The sequence below is a fragment of the Manis pentadactyla genome, chromosome 10 (assembly GCF_030020395.1).
Source record: "Manis pentadactyla isolate mManPen7 chromosome 10, mManPen7.hap1, whole genome shotgun sequence".
NCBI classification, from domain to species: domain Eukaryota; kingdom Metazoa; phylum Chordata; class Mammalia; order Pholidota; family Manidae; genus Manis; species Manis pentadactyla.
In genome coordinates this window covers 110875374-110896649 of record NC_080028.1, presented here as the reverse complement: position 1 = coordinate 110896649, position 21276 = coordinate 110875374, and the positions used below count along the sequence as shown (strand labels likewise).

Genomic DNA, 21276 nt, shown 5'->3' with positions numbered 1-21276 from the left:
CCTATATAAAAATTCATACAAAGCTATACTTTGACCTCTACTGGGTTTGGATGTAAAACTTAGCTCTCTCACTAATTAGTTATTAACTCATGTGACCTTGCTAAGTTACTTAGCCTCTCTGAACTTCAATATGCTCATGTGTAAAAGCAGAGAAAGATAGGTACCTTGCAGAACGATTGAGCACTCAAGTGTTATTATTACTAAAGGTCTGGAAGGGCATTCTCTTGAGGCATGTAGGATTCTGGTCAACACTAAAATGTGGGGGACATAATCTGGCTCTGTACATTTCTTTTCTTATCTGGCTATGTCCTCCTATAGTCCCTCCTAAAGTGCTCTGCCACTTGGGCTCCATTCCTGCTGGCCTTGGTATCTCCCTAACCCATTTCTTAGCCTGCTGTCACTGAATGAAGGTGTGGGGGGAATCCTCAAAGTTTTCTAAGGATTTTTATTACTTGCTGAAGCAGTTTAAATAAAGAGTATGTAGTGAGAATGGAGTCCCAGGGGAAGCTTACTGGCTCCTGCTTCAAAGCTTCAGGGAGGCACAGTGCCTTGGTGACCTGGCCGTGAGCTGCATCTGGCCTGAAGCCCTACAGACTCAGCACTCGCAGGATGCTATCTCAGAAGCTGAGTCACATTAAGCAGTTCACTGAGGAAAGCCCAGTGCCAACTGGCTCTTACTAGAGCTAGACCAGCAGCTGTCACAGGAGCCAGAATGCTGTGGTCACTCATTTATGAGAGTTATAAAGATTCACAACATCTCCCTCTAGGAAAATGCATATAGAGCAAAAGAGTACACAGGATGTGTTTTGAGAGGAAGACTTTGTACTTTGCTCCAAACTAAGATTCCTCAGGAGCTGACTGGTTGTCTTCCTCCGTGTGTGAGACCTAGTACTCAATTCCACTGGCTAAGTCTGAGACACTGTATTACAAAAAGTACTCACACTTCTGACAGCTCAGTCTTGTCTTAGAAGCCTATGTTTTATTTTTTAAGGTGCTTGTGCATATTTTTGGCTCATTCCCTCTTTAGTATCTTTTTACTTTAAGCACAATAGACAAACTTATTTACCTTATTTTCAAATTCTTTGATGTATTTTCCATGATATTCCCTATCCAAGTTACCAACACTAGAAATGATAGGGAAACATATTGATCAAGGAAAGGGACATGGAAAAGTTAAACTTCAAATAATTATAAGGTCTTAAAAGTCATCTTTCATTTGTATGCACATGTAAATGGGTTCAGATCTCTGTTCTACATATGTTACATGCCATCCATTTCTCCAGGATTTCCACTCATTATTTGTTAAAGTGGAATCAGATTTTAACTCCAGTCTCTAGAGGGGCAATCGATAATAACTGGGATGTAACTTTTAAACAAATGATCAAAGAAATTCAGTTCAATCTCAGAAGTCTCCCAGCATGTCCTTTCTTTTTGTGCATGTTTATTTCCAGTAAAATAAAAGGATTTGGGGTTGGCTCGTTGAAACAATTTGTAAAGTCTTCAGAATCAAGTGTTCTCTAATCAAAAGGTACGTTTTGACAGGTATAACCTGTGAATATTGCAGTGGTATCATTCACTGTTCCCACAAAAACTGATACTGCATTTCCCCCATATTGACTAGGAAGAGAAAAAATGAGTATCATGATGTTCCTTCAAAATATATAGAAGATAATTCTGTGTGGATTCTCTTACTGTGCACTTATGACATGGTCAACATGTTAAAAGTACCTATTGAGATTGTAAGATACAGCGTTGCAAAAATACCATTTAATTTACTTAGAATTCTAAAAAAACAGATGTTCAGTGCTAGTATCTGCCACTAAGACTCATAGTGGTTAAAAGTCTAGATGTCACCAATGATGAAATATAAAAGCTATTTCCTGTTTACATGTACTTACTATGTTTCAAGTGATATTTTACCTATGGCATATCACTCAAAATTCATAATGATCCTGTTGCTATGAACTAAATGTTTTCCCCAAAAGCTCATGTTGAAACCTAATTCCCAAGGTGATGGTATTAGGAGGTGGAGCCTTTGGGGGTGGTGACTGGTCATGTGGATGGAGCCCTCATGCAGGGCATTAGTGCCCAAAGAAAGAGACCCCAGAGAGAGCTCCCTCGCCCCTTCTGCTTTGTGAGGACAGAGTGAGAAGATGGTCATGTAAAAACCAGAAAGCAGGACCTAACCAGATACTGAATCGGCTGGCACTTTGATCCTGGATGCCCCAGCCTCCAGGACCTTGAGAAATAAATGTTTATTGTTCCAGCCCATGGTATTTTGGTTACAGTAGTCTGAACGGACTGAGACAATTGAAATGTAAGTGCTGTAGTTAACTTAAAGCTTCTAGAGGTTAAATAATTTGCTCTACCATAACAAACTGGTAGATGCTTAAACCATTCGTGAACCTGGTTGCCTATAAATACTGTTCTTAACCACTAACCTACAGTTTAACCCTAAACTAAATGTTTCCAGACACAAGCATTTTAATGCATTTGAGGCCCCCTCTGCTTACAGATGGCTCAGTCATTAAATCAGTAACAGGCAATATTTGAATGTGACAGCATCCACTGATCTACCCTAAATTTTACTTTTTACTACTTTAAATTTTTACTCTTAAGAAAAAGAAGCTATTATACATGCCACTTACTGGAATTCAGCCATAAATTCTAGATACTATCAATCTTCAAATTCCATAGTTAAGGCTGTTTTCAAAAAGCCTTATATTAAAATACATCTTGATATATTCATCTTGGTCTGGACGTAGTCACAAAGGTGGACAGAAATAGAACTGGTTTCAAGTCAGCAACATTAACTAACGGTCTTGTAGTTCTTGCTTTATAAACCCAACAAAAAGGAAAGAAAAGCAAGTATCTTTCCAGCAAGGAGCTTGCTCTCCTCTTTCCGTCATGGTGGGAAGGCAAACAGGTGAGTCAGGGTGCAAGCCAGGAATCTGTCAGGGTGAAGAGCAGCCCAAACATATTGAAGATAATAGGAGACAAAAGGAGGTACAAGCATGGAAAGGGAAAAGCAAGAGTAAGCCCTGTGTGTTGACTTGGAATTGGAGCTGCTGTTATGAATTAATGGTTGTGGTTATATATGGATATCACACAGATATTGAGGTAAGTAATGACATAAAGGTGCACGTGTGTGTGTGTAAGTAATGACATAAAGGTGTGTGTGTGTGTGTGTGAAGTAATGACATAAAAGTGCACGTGTGTGTGTACCTACATACACTTCACCTTTCAAGAAACCTAGAAGCAATGAGGTCTTGGTTTCTAAATATCACCCTTCACAAAAGGAAGGGAGGGCTCCTTAGATAAAAGCTGAAGCCATGGCAGGGTAAGGACAAGGTGAGCTTGGAACAACACTGGCCAAAAAAATGAAGTTCTCAAGGAACAGAGGAGAAGCTGGCTTGAAGGGGACCCCAGTAGCCAAATCCGGGAACATATAATAATCACAATATGTAGTCATTTCAGTGAACTGTAACCCACTGAATACAAGAAGAACCCATTAGTCCACACAGTTTAGAGAGAGAAAGAGAGGAAGGGAAAAGAAGAAGGAATGGAGAAGGAGGAGAAGAAGCAGGGGCATCTCTTTCTTCAAGTAGACTGTCACGGCATAAATGCACAAGGGATGACAGAATGAGGAATCATTTGCCATCATTGTACTAAATTATTCATTCAGGCAATAAACCTCACTGGGAGGCTAAAACTTATGGGTGAAAATAGATGAAGGAACAGAATTTTCAGAGTCTCAAAAATATCTTCCCACAAAAATACTTTTTAAATACAAATGAGGCAAAGTAACTCTAGAGTGGAAAACTGTGGCACACATCATCCTAAACAAGGAATCAAATTTAACACCACCAAAGCGGAACCATCAATACTGTTGATAGGATGCAGTGGAACGAACAAAGCATCATTTCTGTGACACACTATACAGAAATATATGCAATATGGACCTAATTATGAGGAAGTATCAGACAAACCCAAATTTAAAAATGCTGTACCGAAAGCCTGCCTTCAACATGTCAGTGTCATGTAAGTCAAGGAAAGATGATAGAAATGTTCCAGATTAGGGGAGACTTAGGAAGACAGGACGACTGGGGACAACATTCATCTTGACTGACTGAAAGTGATCCTTTGGGACAATTAATGAAATGTGAATAAGGTTTTGGGTGCTCAGAGTGAAGTATATATGAGTATATATGGGAGTTCTTTGCACTATTCTTACCAATTTTCTGTAAGTTAAAAATTTGTTCTGAGAGAAAATAAAATTAGAAAGAAGAAACAGCAGTTGTGTGGCTAGACAATCTGGCAGTGAACCTCGTAAGCCAAAAGCAGGAACGGTAGTTTATGAGGCCTCTCTGCTGAAAGCACCCCAACTCATAGCAGTGTTCCCCCAGCAGGCCCTCCTTGAGCTGCCTCAGTGTTCCCTCTTGAAAGTACTGCTGTGTAGGGGGTTCAAACTGCTAACCGATGCACAGATGTATATCAAACCTAGCAAAAGACATGCTGGCAAGGCAAGCATTCAATGAACTTAAGTTTGTGCTGATGACCAATTATGCCCAGTTCACAGAAAACTGCAACTGCAGCCTAATCTGTAATAGTAACTGCAGAGCTTACAAAGCTTTATCTGCAAGATGGTGATATGCTCTGCATTTCAATCTTTAAAAACTCACAGCTCCTTCTATGCAATCTACTGGTTCAACAAATAAGCCAAACTTAAAACTAAGTAAGTATTTTCAAAACTAATGTTTTGGATTCTTTGCCTTTCAGAGCATAGAATATTCAAGGGTCAACTTTCCATGTTACTTTCTAGGCAAATCTGAACTCTCACAAAACCTTGTTATAACAAATCTCTCCTGAGAACCTATTATGTTGTTGTAGAAGAAATATTATATCAAAAGAAAGGAAATCTCTAAATTCATACTCTCTTGACTTAATGTTATAAATCAAGTGTGTATAGACAGTCTCTGCTTATACTTGATTAATGAACTTAAGCATCATGATATTTTTCTCTGTATAACAGTGTCTTGCCTAGTCTTTCCCTGACTTTCATGACACTGACATGTTGAAGGCAGGCAATCAGTACAGTGTTTTTAAATTTAGGTTTGTCTGATACTTCCTCATGATTAGGTCCATACTGCATATATTTTTTGTCTAGATGTCACTGAAATGATACTTTTTTCTTTGCATTGCAATCTATCAACAGTATTGATGGTTCCATTTTGGTGGTGTTAAATTTGATTCCTTGATTTAGGGTAATGTCTGCCACAGTTTTCCACTCTAGAGTTACTCTGCCTCATTTGTATTTAGTAAGTATTTTTGTGGAAAGATATTTTGAGACTCTAAAAATTCTTTTTTTCTTATTTTGTGAATTTCCCACATCCCTGACTCTGCTCCCTTGGCCTTATGTGTTTGCATTATGCACTGTTTTCTTGGCATCTAAAAAAAGGTCAGTCAATAAAGAATGCAGACTGCAAGATAGCAAGTTACAAATCTGATTAATGGCTATTTTGAAATTTACTGGGGGCTGCTAAAAAGACATTTAGGGAAAATGTAAGTACTTCCTTTTCTCTTAAATTAACTAATTTACTTCACTATTTTACTTCACTATCTTTGCAAACATGAGGAATATAGATAGCTTTAAAGTAATGAATGCAAAAGCAGTGGGGACAATATGATCCATGGAAGAGGGGAGGCATTTTGAAGGTCCAAAGGAGCTAAGATAACAATTTTTAAATTCTAGAGAAGGAAGGCAAGTTTGAAGAATACAGTGCAAAGGATAGACACCTCTAACTGGGGCCTCTAAATCAAGTCTTAGTAAAGCTGTCTCTGAAAGTCAGTAAATTTCTCCTTCATCTAGCCCCAAACATGGCTATCCTACCATGAGGTCTCCACTAACATTCTGCTTTACACACTGAAGACACACGAATATTCCTAATCATGCTTCACATGAGTGCTCATATGTTCACAAATGCACACGTGCACACACACAAATACACAGAGTCCAAGTTCCTGAAATACATGAATTTCTAGAACAATAAGCCTCCAATAACTCTTCATTAATGAGGAAAACCGGTCAAAAAAAAAAACTTGCCAACTACTCTCCATGTGCTGTGTGTACCATTTATATGGTTTGTCAGTCTACATTTCCTTTTCTGTCTGCCTCATTTCTTCTGCACACCCAAATTCCACTTAAGTTTCAGAATCTAAGCTTGAGTGCCAGGGTCTCTGATTCCAACACTAACAGTAATTTTCTACTGTTTCAAAGTCTCAATGTACCAAATCTTGTTCACAGCTGGGGAGTATAAAACTTCACCACCTGCTTTGTTTTGCATTTATCTTTGGGTCAGTCTCTTGCCCACTATATGGTGGGCGGTGGAAGGAAATGACATATGGGGTTTGTGATGTTTCACTCTGTCCTTGATGCCTTTTGCCTAATAGATATTTAGTAGGTAGATGCTGAAAGGAGAAAAAAAATAAGGAATAAATGTCCTAAGAGAAGGTATGATTTCATTCTTTGACTATATTAAAGCTGTTTGTATTAAAATTAAACCCTCTCCCATTTATAGGAAGTAGGAGATCAGAATTTTTCCTGTTCTGTTATGAATTTTTGGCAGTTATTCTATAATTCTATAGCAGGTGAGTCTAACTCACGATGATGATTTTCACTCAACAAATTTTACTTGGTACCTATAGCAGGGGCTCTGGACAATTATGCTACTAAATAAAAAAAATGAGACTCTTGGTCTCAGTAAGCTTATGTTACAGTCAAAGGTGGGTAGATGAAATCACACTTATTAATAAGTAAACAAGACAATAGTGGACAGTGATAAACTATGGGTTAAATACAAGAGGATGATGGGGTATAATTCTGGCAAGAGACTCGGCAGTATGCCTTAGGACAAGATGGTTTTGCGAAGCAGAGTAGCTTATGTGAAGGGGCTGCATGTAAGCAGAGCCCTGAAGGGAAGAAAGGGCCCACTGTGGCCTGAAGAGAGTCACTACAGGCAGGGAGAACTTTCCGCCAAGGCCCCAGAGCAGTACAGGTCCGTTTGCTGAACGTCAATCAGAGCAGGGCTTCAGCGCAGTAGGTGGGGAATGGGGCGGGTGCGGCTTGACGGTTTAGGTAGACAGCTAGATGATGCAGGGACTGGTACGTCATAGAAGGTGTCTGAGTTCTATTTTTTTTTAAGTGTAATAGAACTCTAGTAGACGGCCTCATGAATTGGAATGACATATATAATTCATACTTTTAGAGGGTGAGAGCTCCTGCTGTACGGAGGAAGCTCAATTGGCAAGGGACCAAAGTGGAAGCTGAAGACTCATTGGAAACCAGATGAGAACTGGCGGTGGGTGTGGCTTGGAACAGGCAGGAGGTGGAAATCGAAAGAAACGCACGATTGAGGGTATATTTTGGAGGACGAGCCAATAGGACTAGTTGAAAATAAAATGAATGAGGGAGGGAGTAATTGAAAGAGAAGAACAAAATACAGGTTCTTTCCAAATTTTCTTCCTTAGTCTTCCATTCAAGTAATAATGCATTCTAACTAACCTCTAGTCTCTGCAGCAGTTTTAGTTACTAATATTTCCAAAGTACTTTGTAACGTGCCTATTATTGTTTACATCATGCTTGGATTCTACAATTAAAGAAGGTCTGATTGTTGCAACAATCTCTCTTCCACCTGACAAATTCAGACTTATCCTTTAAGTCCATCTCTTCTTTTACACTCTCTGATGCATTCATTGAACCCATCCTCTTGAAAGACAAAGGAAAACTCTTTCTTCTACATTAATTGTTGCATATACTTCTGTAACAGCAATTTTTCAAACTTTTTATTATATTCTTATCCTTATATTGAAAATAAAATGAATGAGGGAGGGAGTAATTGAAAGAGAAGAACAAAATACAGGTTCTTTCCAAATTTTCTTCCTTAGTCTTCCATTCAAGTAATAATGCATTCTAACTAACATAATCTGAGCTCCTAGAGAGCAGAGACCTTTTTCTTGAGTTTTGCAGAATGAGTGATGAGTACATAAATGAAGTATTTAGTCATTTCTCTTTGCCTAAACTATGGCAACTGGTCATTCTGCCACCTCTTCAGTATTTCCAGTGGTCATCTTAACACTTAAGAAGGTAGCCTATTCTATTCAGATAGGTCTATTTAGTGGGAACTTCTTACATTGAATTAAAATCTTTTTTCTAAAAATTTTCACCTTTGATTTTAGACATATCTACCCATTAAATGGACAAAGATATACAAAACGCAAAATTACTTTTATGGCAATGTGGTGATAAGTGAGTTATAAAAACCTAATAAATAATACTCTTACACTGTATAGGAAGTAGGGCTAATGTGAAATCCATTAACTTCAAGTACCCCATGTTATATTTCTAGGACTCTAATCATTTAATTTGCAAGAAAGAGCATTATGAAACACTTGAGAGTCCCAGAAGGAATACTTAATAATTTAGCATGACCTGGAGGTGTGCTGAGAAAAGGCAAAAAATATCACCATCAGCCATCCATCTTCCATTATATAGAGGTTATTTAATTATTTATATATATCTATATGTATTTTAAATTTATTGTTCTTTAAAGAAACTAAGCATTTCCATTATAAATGAGTTTGAGAATTTCACACATCTATTATTGACATTTTCCCATCCAGAATTTTCCTGGTAATAATACTTCTTAATTCTATACATGTAGAAAGAACCGATAAGCAAAGGAGGGTGTCATAGATTAAGCATATTTGGGTTCAAAGGTAAAATCCTATTAGCCCTGTGCCTTTGAGCTTATCACATTCTGTCTTGAAATCTCTGCTTCTTCATCTCTGTAAAAGGGGCTAACATTCCTTTCTTATGGGTTTATGACAAAGTTTAAATGAGAAAATGAACATAAATCTTGTGGCATAGAGACTTGCAATAGTAAGGATTCAACAAATGGCAATACATTATGAAATAGTAAATTATTACCATTATCTTATCAAATGATTAGCAACCCCAGAAAAGTCTGTCAGGGAGTTTGCTGGAAGGATCTGAAATAGGACTGGAGTGGTCAGAGCTGAAAGGATGTTAGGGGCACATAATCCAAAAGGCATGACTCTGTGATATCAATATCTTTCACTGACCGTGAAAAAGCTTGAATACTGACTACCTTGAAAGGATTTATATGATCATTTATAAAATTATTCTATATTGATGAAAGATTTCAAGCAACTATTGTCTCACGTGTAGACTATGATGTGAACTTGCCTTACTTCTTACTAAGTGATTTTGTCTTAAAGTACTTTATATTATTGCTAACAATACAATGACTTACTGACCTTTATTAAGTCATTTACTCCAAATCTGGTTCTATGCTAAAGTCTTTACATGCAATTGCCTTACTTAATCTTTAAAACAACCAAATGAGGTAGATATTCTTACCGACCGCACTTCACAGGATTATAAACTGGAATTTAGGCAAGGCTCCTTGCTATGTGGCAGGTACCATTCAAAGCCCTGTATCAACTTAACTAATTTAACCTACAAAATAGCCTTAGGTGGAAGCTACTATTATTATCATTCCCATTTTACAGATTAGGAAATTTAGATTCAGAGCCTGTAACTATGTGACCCAAAGTCACATGACTAATAAATAGCATGAGTAGGATTCCAGTCCAGGCAGCCCAGCTCCTAGGGCCACCATCTCAACAGAAGATGCTGTCTCTGAACAACGGTGGAGCAAGCAGACTCTGTGGCCTTCATTCTTAGCTACTTGGGTGTATTATGGTGCTTTCAGAACCTTCATTTTAACGATGACGATCAGAGACTCAAAGAGGTTGGAGAATTTGGCAAGGTCACACAAGTGATCCACACTTTAACCTCTACACTGTGTTGCTTGCTCTTTTTACTAGGAAAAGTTACATCTTTAAATGGAAACCAGTCAATTCCTATCTAGCAGATATTTTATTTCAAGCACCAAACAAACAAGCCTGTTGCTACCTGCAGAAAGACAGCTAAACTGGCAGATACATTCTTTCACTTTAGATTGGCACTCTCCTGAAAATTCATTTGTGGTGATTTGAGATGACTGACACTTTTACAGAATATATTGGAGATGCACATGTGTGCTGAGTACAACATATTTGAAACTTCATGATTTTCCTTATAATTTTGAAATATGTACTGTGATTTCTGATAGGTTAAATTCTCCTTCGTCAGTTATGGAGTCTGGAGTTAGAAAGAGCTGCAGACTCCTATCTCACTACACACAAAGGTTTTAAATGTATTATTGCTAGTAAAGACAAAATACCAAGAGCTGAAATGCTATTAGTAAAATTTGTTTTGCTGAGCATATAAAGCCTCAGATGAAAGCTCTTAGACTTTCCATGCAGGGAAAACAAATCGTTATAATTATTTTCTTTATTTAAAAAATCCATACATTTAATTAATTTAATAATTTTTTTAATTAGATCATCTTGACCCTCTCTTTTAATTATATCAAATCCTACTTCCTATTCAGAAAATATCTTTCCTGTTGTTGAACTGCCAACCTGCCAAAAGGGCAGACGTTACTCCACTGCAAGCCTCTCCTCTCTGAAAAGACAGTGACCAAAAATGGAGACATAGCCATGCCTAATGTATTGCTAATTGATTAAAACAGATCACAGAACAATAGGCAAAATGTGCCATTTTTATAACTGTATAATATGGTATATCTTTAATGCATACAAAATAAAATATAAATAAATATATAATACAAAAACTAATAAAATACAATTATTACAGAGGTTATTATTTTTGCCTAGAAATGTATGCCTAGCTGTGGGAAGTTAATATAAATTCTATTCTGGGAAAGCACTGCCTTATAAACAGCATTTAAGAAACGTCTACAATGTTCCAGAATATAGAGTAAATGTATGCATTATGCTTGCTGTTCTTCCCAGCTCTACAAGATGGATACCAAGCATTCCTATCTGAAGGCTGAAGAAAATGAGACTAAGGGATATTAAGTAACTTGTCCCAAGTCGTAGAGCAGGTAAGTGGCAGAGCTGGGCATTATTATCTGTCTGATCCCCGAGCCTGCCCCTTTAAGCATTATGGTATACTTGATCCCAAGGGTGAAAACAAAAATATCTGTCAACCCTATAACACTGACTATAAAAGATTACTAAGAAAGATAATAATAGTAGCAGACCCAGGAGAAAGTCATGGTGTGGGAGTTCTATTTTGCCATTAACGAGTAGGTCCACTTTTAAAGGCCTCAGGTTCTTTTAGTTATTTATTTGTTTTTATTGAAGTATAGTTACTATATAATATTACACTGGTTTCCGGTGCAGTGATTCTACAGTTACCTACAGTATTAAATGCTCACCCCGTAAGTGTGGTTACTATCCATCAACACAGAAAGATGTTACAATATTATTGACTATATTCTCTATACCTTCATGCCTGCGCTACTTTATAATTGCGGTTTCCGGGCCTATTTACCCACCCGGTCACCTGTTTCACCCCCAGGTCTTGGGGAGAGGGAAGAAGAGGGGAGGGGGGCGGAAAGGACCAGAGCGCCCAGGGTCTTCGTGGGGAAGCTGCGTCCCAGGCCCGTCCCCTCGGCGCGACGCGCTCCCAGGGGGCCGCGAACCCCCGGCCCGCCGCGCCGCCTCACCTGCAGATGAACGGGGCCACAGTGGCCGTGTTGGGGCGGCTGGGCTGCTGCGCCGGGAGCTGGACGCCGCCGCCCGCGCTCGGCCCGCCCGGGGCCCCCGACGCTGCCCCCGCCGCGGCCGGGGCGCGCCCTTCCGCGGGGCCTCTGTCGGCGGGCGGCCGGGGCGCCGGCTGGGACGCGCTCGCCTTCCCTGGCCGGGCCCTCTCCGGCTCCCTGCCGCCCGGCGCCGCGGGCGGCTTGGCCGCGGGCACCTTGGCGCCGGGCTTGGGGATCCCGCTGCAGGGCGCGGGCAGGCTTTCCTTCTTGGCCGCCGCCGCCGCCTTGCTGCCCTTGGGGATCAGGCTCGCGATCTTGGAGGCCTTCTTCGGAGCCGGCTCCGGCGCCTGGTCTTTCTCGTCCTTGGCTGGCTTTTCAGTGCAAACTTTACCTTTGTCCCTGCTCTTCTCCTCTTTTTCCTTTGGCTGTAGCAAAGACTTTTTATTGCTGAGATTTTTGCTTCCAGCTTTCGGGGGCGTTAATTTTGGTGACACTTTGGGGCTGCTACTTATTGAGCCACCACTGTTCAGGCCGCTGATGATAAAACCTTCCGCTTCACCCGATTCAGAAAAGGCGTCGTCGTCCTTGGCAGCCTCGCTGGACCCCGCGCTGGGAGGCTGCGGGGCGCGGAGAGCAGTCCGCGCATTGACCAGCTTGAATTTCTCCAGCATGGACTTCTGCCCCGAGGTGGCGGTCTTGACGCCTTCGGAGACCGGGGCCTTCGGTCTGTCTGCGGACGGCGTGGGCGAGGTGGCCGGGCTCGACGGCCTCACGGCCAGCATGGTGGACGTGGCGCTGTGCTTGACGTTCATGGACTTGCTGCGCCAGGGCTTGCTGGCGCTGGGAGCGGGGATGGCGGAGGCAGGGGGTGGCCCGGCGGGGCCGGGGGGCTGCATGTTACCATTTACACCTGTACAAGGCTGAGGTCCTTTGGAGGAATCTGGACGTTAAGAAAAGAAAGAAAGAAAAGGCTGATTAGCTTTTATCTACACCATACCCCTCTCTGAGTGAAGACCCGTCGAGGTAGGTCTCCCAAGAGCTGGAAAATGACACACTGTGTGGCACCAGTCCCTTCGGTGATGTGCTTGTCTTGTACCAAATATAAAAAATTCAGGGTCTGAGAGCATTGATTTTTGGAAACAAGCTTGCTTTTTACCCCTTCTAAAATTACTCTTGCCCAAATGAATTTTGCTTGTCACAGTTATCTAAAGATGAATAAAACACTATCTCTCCCCTAAATAATTCTTTGTATTGTTTTCCCAATTACTGTTGTAGCTCATAGCAGTAAATTGGTATTCCATGTAGCTTTATAAAAATATATCGTATAAGGAATATTGAAAATTTGCTTTAACTAACAGGGAGCCTAGCTTATTGTTATCTGATTAAATATGCTTATGAATCATAATTTAAGTTTTTGTTAATATTTATTTGTATCTGTATGAAAGAAGAGTATTAAAATTTATGTTTATCTGGTTTGTAGATCTATTAAGAAGAATGTATATATGAAATATGTATTATACAATCCTTATAACAACCCTACAATGTATGTATCAGTATTATTCTTATTTTACAAAAAAAAAAAAAAAAAAACTAAGGCAAAGAATAATGGCATAATGGGTTTAAAGTTCACCCACTCTGGATCTGAACTGAATTTAGAGCCTATGTTCTTTAAACTAGCACATCTGTAGCCTCCTGTAGTCATCTGAACAAACTTTAAACTGTAACACAAAATAAAGCTACTTTTGGGACTCTAGGAAAATAAGGCCTTTGTCATATAAGCACATTGCATTGGTGTTTACTTACTTTCCACTCAAAAATCCCATTTTGATACAAATTTTCATATGACTGTTCTAGCACAGATTAGTGCCTACTTATGTCTTATTTTTTAGCATGAAAAACCAAATCAAAAAGAGATTTTTGTAAGATGGTATAGAATAAAAAAAGAACCAACCTTGGAGTTAAAATACCTCACTATATATGTTAACATTTTGGAATTGTATAAGTCTAGTGAAATTATTGACCTTAATTTTCATCTACCATAGATGCCTGTCTTCCTTTTTTTTTTTGAGAGATGGAATGAAAATGATTAAATTAGATATTTATGTGAAAGAGGCATCATTTGATACTATTAACATATTGGATAGTGATAAATAGATGCAAAGCTCTTTTCGATAAAATACCCAATGGAATATTCTATTTTATGAAGAATATCCTTTTCATAATATTCAGGAATTGGAGCCTACTGAACTTCATTAAATAATCACAAATATAAAACTACAATGCTTTTACTTTGAAGTACTTTCTTCAAAGATGTCAAAATGCATGGTAAACAATATGTAATCAAGCCTATTAGTAGAGAACGCCAGTCTTACCCATTTTCCAGAAGAGGAAATTGACATACACAAAAAAGGAAATAAAGAAGTTAGAGATAGGAAAAAAGGTTAAATTGTTAGTTGAATATTTGTGGGGTTAGTTTAATAAGTGTGACTAAATTAGCATAATACATTTGTGAAAGTTATGTTAACAATAAAATAGTGTAGACTAATGAATTTTAATCTTAAATTTTCTTAAACAAATTGGTATACCAACACTGACTTCTAATGCTCACTACTTTTCCGCAGTTCCACATTTCAACTGGCAAAAATTAATGTAAGATTGTACATATATACTCTAGGTTAAAATACATTAGTTCACTGAAAAGTCAAAATGCTTACATGGTATATTTAAATTTTAAAGCATATGGTGATAAATTAATTTTTTTCAGTATTCCTAGAAAGTCTGTAATAACATCCATTTCTAGAATATTTGTAGAAATCCATTAGGTTCATACACAAACATTAAGGTTTCCTGAAGAACAGTGGGGGTATTAACTAATTCAAGACAAACAAATCCAACAAGACTCAAATCCATCCACTGTTAACAAATTTCAAACTTTTACTGCTATTTGTTTTAAGTACAGGTAATTCCATATGTATTTCACTTAAAGATCTCTGTCAGAGACTAATAACATTTCATCATAATTTTACATTGACTACCTCTAGGTAGAAATGCCTACCCAAATATTTCTTTAAAATAATTTCTACTTATTGGTCGGGCCTCAACTTCTACCTCACTTCCTTTGGCAAAAAAACACATAAACCAAAAAACATTATTCCCAGGCCACCTCTGACATCCTAGCATCAAGTCTGAATTTCGGGGCTAATCTACATTTTCCCATAGCTTATTATTTTCCCTATTACAGCTCACCTGTGATTGCCTATTTCCTCTACTACTCTGCACATTCCATGCCTGTATTAAGCACAGAATGTGACATTCTAAGTGTTTAACATAGCGTTTCTCAAACTTGAATGTGCACAAGTCCCCCAAGGGCCCAACTGTGCCCCACGTCATGATTCACAGGCTCTGCAGTGGCCCTGAGATCCTGCTGTCCCAACAAACGTCCAGACGAGGTCAGTGCTGCTGGCCACAGACAAGGTTTTGGGTAGCAAAGGGTGAATGGACTCAGAAATCATGGCAGTTCCTGACATTATCAGCCTTAAAGAATTGTTCCTTTAAACATGACCCAAACTGGCTGAAAGCATTAAATGTTCCATAGCTTTGCTGCATTAATTTTCTTTGCTCTCTCACCTTCCAGAACCTTGGGCAGGTATGTTTTCACCTGTATGCTTGGCAGTTTGTGGTGAGGGGCCACTAAAACCAAAAGAAGCCTATGGAGTTTTTCCTGATAGCCACAGATAGTGTGTCTGCCACGTATCTGCAACCAGTTAAGAAGTCAGCACACACCCCCGTGTGCTTAGGGCTCTGGTGGGGATGAGAGAAGAGGGTAGAAAAGAACCAGTCAAGATGCTTGTTAAGTGTGCTGATCTTTACTGTAGGCTGCTACAATAGTTCAGGTACAGAAGAGGAAGTTCAATGTCACTACACCCAAAAATGAGACAGGAGGGACTTGAATTGTGACATCCACACCCAACCCATAGTTACAGTCACAGCAACAGCTGCGAAGCTGTTCTCAGAGGAGTACATATACATAAGACACTTCTCTAAGCTCAGCACTAAATCTGTCCCCAGGCTGTTTCTATACAGCAGCAATGAAGGGCTTCAGGTGTCATTAAGAGGACAAATCATAGGCCATTGTGTATCACGAAGGCACCGGAATAACACGAGTCTCTCAGGAGACCTCGGAGTACAGGCTACATAGAAGCAGCTGAGATGGCAGCATCTGAGCCCTACAGACCACGCGTGCCGCAGATTCTAGTCTCGGTGTGTGTGTTCTGATCTTTGAGGATCTAAGGTCTCACTGATGTGTCTGAATGTTGATAACTCAGCTTCTGACTATGAATGAGTTGTTGTCTGGGCATGGAGAAAGAACGGATATCTAATGCACATATTTAAAAGCATTCCTGCAATGGACTGTAGGGCCGAGCCCTGCCTACAGCCCTGCTTCTTGTCTCCAGCCACCAAAGAAAAATTGTCTTGCCTTCCCTTTTCCTTCCTTTCCCTTCGTCCACCTCCACATCCAGCGTCACCAACTCCACTAGAGCCAAACAACATTATATTCATCAACTGCTTACTTCCTCCAAGCATTTTCACACTGGTATCACACTTAAAACCTTTACATTCCTGCTGTCTCATTTAAACCCATAATAATCTGATATATCTACTTATCAGTGAGAAAAGGGATGCTCAGAAAGAGGAAGTACTTTGTACCAATTCACACATACAGTAAAACTTAGAAAAGACAAAATCAAAATTGGAACTCAGGTTGATCTGATTCTAAAAATGGAGGCTTTTAACTCTGTTGTTTCCATGTGTTTGAGGCATAGCCAGAAGTACCGCTGGTGTGGCTCTCCAGAAAGCCACAGGGTCGTCACGACAGTGCAGCTAATTGGTGGCTCCTTCAATCGCGGTGTCCTTCTTTCTCAAAGAGCAGAGTATAAATGGGGGAAACATCATGCAAGGTACTTTCTACTTGGTAAACTATATACTTTCTCCCTGGGCATCCTTCTTACACCATCCTTCAGAGTTGATGTAAGAATGAATTTTAATTAGTGCTTAGAAGACATCTAAATTCACAGAGTTAATTTTTAGTTCCCTCATCTTGCAGAAAAAACGAAATTGGTGATGGAAAAAACACCAATCTAGCTCTAAAATTAATACATGCAGTAAATATGGCAGTCATAACAGGCATCTTGGAAGTTTAGATAATGACGTTTCTCTGGAGTTTCAGTGTTAGAGCTTGGCACCATGTTGCCAATGGCGCTATTAGCCCGAGAAGGGCACAGGGAGCATCCTCAACCTACTTATGTCTTCTTCCATGCCTAAGGCATGCTGCTTACAGGAGAACAAACCAGCTTTCAACTCAAAGTGCCAACAACAACTAGGAGGTCGCACCATTCATTTTAAAGTATTCAGTGCGCAGGAGGTTTTGTATGCAGTGATATACATGGTTCCTGAGAAATACAGGACAACTTCAGCAACACAGGTCATTGTAGAAGGAAGGGAAGATTAATCAGTGTGGCCATGGTGAATTGTTTGGTAAGTAATTAAGTTAGATTCTCATTTCACAATAACATACCAAAATATCTTTGAACACTTTAAAAAGGAAAAAAGGAAAAAAAAAAAAAAGAAAATAGAAAATTCAAAGCCAAATATTTCTTGCTACCAAGTGGCCCCTGTGTGCCTCACTACACTGTCTTCCATAAATTATTACTTGTGAAATGCTTCAATGATCAATTTCATAGTAATAAGAAATGGGTATTCAACAGAAACATGGTAGCACAGGGATCTTAGAGATGCTGTCAATCTTGCATGTGCTTATATTGTACCACTTGCAATGTTAGAGTGCCACTTTGTGGAGTGTTGGGAAATTTAGTGATGCCTCCATTCACCAGCCAGTTTTAAAAAAAAAAAACATGTAATTTATGTACAGGCATGTATGTGTACACCTCAATATGTGAACATTTCTACATAAGCAAACAACATATACATCCAAGTATATTTAATCATGTCACTTGATATATGTACCTAATTATGTTACCTCACGAAAATTCCCAAGATTAACCTGAAATCATCATGTTAACATTGTATTTTAAGCTTCTATATGTATTAAGAAAATAAAACGAACACTCATGGTGGAAAACATAATTAAATCACCAGCAAAGGAATATAATAAGTAAAATGTATTTATATTGCCTTGAAAAGAAAACAGTTCAGTTCTTGATCTTATTGTTAAGTTCAGAGTAATTTTTTTAAAAAACAAGGTACTTATGAACAAGATACCTAAGTTTTGTAGTCAAAATTCCATGACTAATGAATACAACATTCATATTAAATGTTTTAAAATGTTTAACTGTAATATTGCTACATTCTTAGTATCAATCCTACTAAATCTGCATGGAGTATAAATGAAAGTAAACACTCCTAAACCAGAAGATGCTTCATTAGGATCCAGGAGAACAGAAGGAAAATCTCTTCCGTAGATGTACAGGTACAACGTAAAAATCACATGGGAGAAACAATAAAAAGAAGGTGGCAAGTTTCTTAGCAACATGGAAAAACAGCCCTGCTAACGCACTGTCAAGCAATAAGTGTTTACAGATCTTAATTCAGAGACTGAATTCCAAATGAAGCCAAGGATATTTACATTCCTCATAATACTAAACTGCATAGCCTTTTCAATATTTATGACCCAGATTTAACAAAACAAGAAGGATTTCTTAAGATAATTTGCTTCAGGCAAATTATATAAAATACCTGTCCAAATGAGCAAGAGCAACGTTTCACAAGATCCTGATTTCCAGTGAAGAGGTATTTGATTTTTCTTTAAGGCACATATCTGTCTAGAGGACCCTCCCAGAGTGCATGGGCAAACTGATAAATGCTGGTGTCAGGATGTATTATTCATTGTCAGTTTCTGAATGGCAGGTCACCAAGGGAAGAAGTTTGGACTCTCAAAAGAAATGATGCTCTACAAACAATGTTATTTTCACTTCACCATTTGTTTGAGAAATCTTTTCCCATATTCCATTTCAACAGAATGGGGCTAATGGCATTGCTTTCTATTGTAACCACATTTCTATTTCAGCCTGCTCTGCAAGTGATAATCTATGGTCATGTTCACTGATATTTTAATTCATTTGGTGAAAAGGTGTAATGAGCACACTATCTTTTGAATTGCATTATTATTAAAATGGCATTAGATGCATCTTTTAAAGTGCAGTTTGTGATTCTTTACTGATTTCCCTTCAGTAGGTAAGCTATTCTTACAGTGTAATACATGCAAAAAGCTACTGTGCTTTCTCCACAGTATGTTTTCTAATACGGAAATGAAATTGTCTTAATTGTGAATAAACCTTTACTACCTATTACAAATTCTATAGTTTTCAACTGATTCATATAACTTATCACTTCAGATTTGCTAAATAAAGTAGAAAGTATATTCCCACTTAGAAGCATGCAGGAAACATATTACAGATAACTTGGTTAATCCCTCAAGTATTTTAATTTATTTAATTTAAATGTTATAATTTCTAATAACTAAAAAGGAATACAATTAGAATTAGAACTTTCAAGTCAGCACTTTCTAAATTCTGTCATTATAATACTGTAACCTTTGAATATTCTTGTTTAATTTCCACCTTACTAACTGCCACAATCAAAAAAATGGGTGACTGAATGGATAAACAAGATCCATCTATATGCTGCCTACAAGAGACTCACTTTAGACCCAAAGACACACACAGAACTGATACCAAAGAAATAATAAAAAGATATTCCATGTAAATGGAAAAGAAAAAGAAAAAAAAAAGCTGGGGTAGCAGTACTTATATCAGATGAAATGGACTTTAAAACAAAGTCTATACCAAGAGACAAAGAAGAACATTACATAGTAATAAAGGGCTCAATCCAGCCAGAAGATATAAAAATTGTAAATATATATACACACAATAGAGGAGCACCTAAATATGTAAAGCAAATAGTAACAGACATAAAAGGAGAAATTGATGGTGATATAATAATAGAATAAGATTTTAATATCCCATTTACATCAATAATTCGATCACTCTTATAGAAAATCAATAAGGGCACAGTGTATTTGAATGAGACATTAGACCAAATGTACTTAACAGATATACACAGAACATTCCATTCCCCAAAACAGCAGAATATACATTCAGGTCCACATGGAACATTCTCCAGGAATAGATCACATGTTTGGATACTAAACAAATCTCAATAAATTTAAGAAGAATGAAATCATATCATGTATTTTTTCAGACCATAACAGTTTGAAACTAGAATTAATTACAAGAAAAAAGGTAGAAAAAACTCAAACACATGGAGGCTAAACAATATGCTATTAAACAATGGGTCAATAAATAAAAGAGGGAATCAAAAAATACTTGGAAAATACTGAAAATAGAACATGATTCAAAATGCCGCAAAAGCAATTCTAAGAGGGAAGTTTAAAGTGATACAGACCTACCTCAAGAAACCAGAAATATCTCAAATAAACACTTTAACCCAACATCCAAAGAGAATAGGAAAGAATAAACAAAGCCCAAAGGTAGTAGAAGGAAGGAAATAATAGGGATCAGGGTGGAAAAAATGAAATAGAGACTAAAAAGAAAGCACAAAACAGCAATGAAACTAAGATGTGTTTCTTTGAAAAGATAAACAGATTTGATAAGCGTTTAGATAGACTCATCAAGAGAAAAAGAGAGAGGACTCAAATAAACCAATAAAATCAGAAATAAAGGAGAAGCGTTATTATTGACACCACAGAAATACAAGCAACTGTGAGATAATGATATGAAAAATTATATGCCAACAATTGAACATAGAAGAAATAGATAAATTCCTAGACAAAGGAAGTATTAGTAATGAAATTGAATTAGTCATCAAAAAACTTCCAAGAAATAGAATCCAGGACCAGATGACTTCACAGGACAATTCTAAGAGATATGTTAAGAAGAGTTAATACCTATACTTCTCAAACTATTCCAAAAAATTGAAGATGAAAGAAAGCTTCCAAATTTATTTTTTGAGGTATCACCCTGATAGCAAAAACAAAGACACTACAAAAAAAGAAAATTACAGACTAATATCCTGATAAGCATAGATGAAAAAATCCTCAAAATAATAGCAAACAAAATTCAAAAATACATAAAAAATACAAGCACGATGACCAAGGAGGATTAATTCCAGGACTGCAAGTATAGCTCAATGTCCTCAAATCAATCAATGTGGTACACCACATTAACAAAAAGAAGGATAAAAACCCTACAATCATGTCAAAAGAAGCTGAAAAATCATTTGAAAAAATATTTAAGATAAAAACTGTCAATAAAGTGCATATAGAGGAAAGTCTCTCAATGTAATAAAGGCCATATATGACAAACCCACAGATAACATCATACTCAATGGTGAAAAGCTAAAAGTGTTTCCTCTAAGATCAGGAACAAGAAAAGGATGTCTGCTTTCACCACTTCTATTCAACATAGTTCTGGAGGTCCACTGTAATCAGACAACACAAAGAGATAAAAGGCATCCAGGTTGGTAAGGAAGAAGTAAAAGTGTC

General features: G+C 38.1%; 1 protein-coding gene across 5 annotated transcripts in view; it reads right to left on the bottom strand.

Annotated features, from left to right (window-relative positions):
• NAV3 (neuron navigator 3) overlaps nt 1-21276 on the bottom strand; it is an 859400-nt gene that overhangs the window by 172992 nt on the left and 665132 nt on the right. For all 5 annotated transcript variants that reach the window (XM_057487521.1, XM_057487524.1, XM_057487525.1 and 2 more), the window contains one exon: nt 11661-12636. In XM_057487521.1, coding sequence (XP_057343504.1) covers nt 11661-12636 — 976 coding nt within the window. The remainder of the gene's footprint in view (nt 1-11660; nt 12637-21276) is intronic.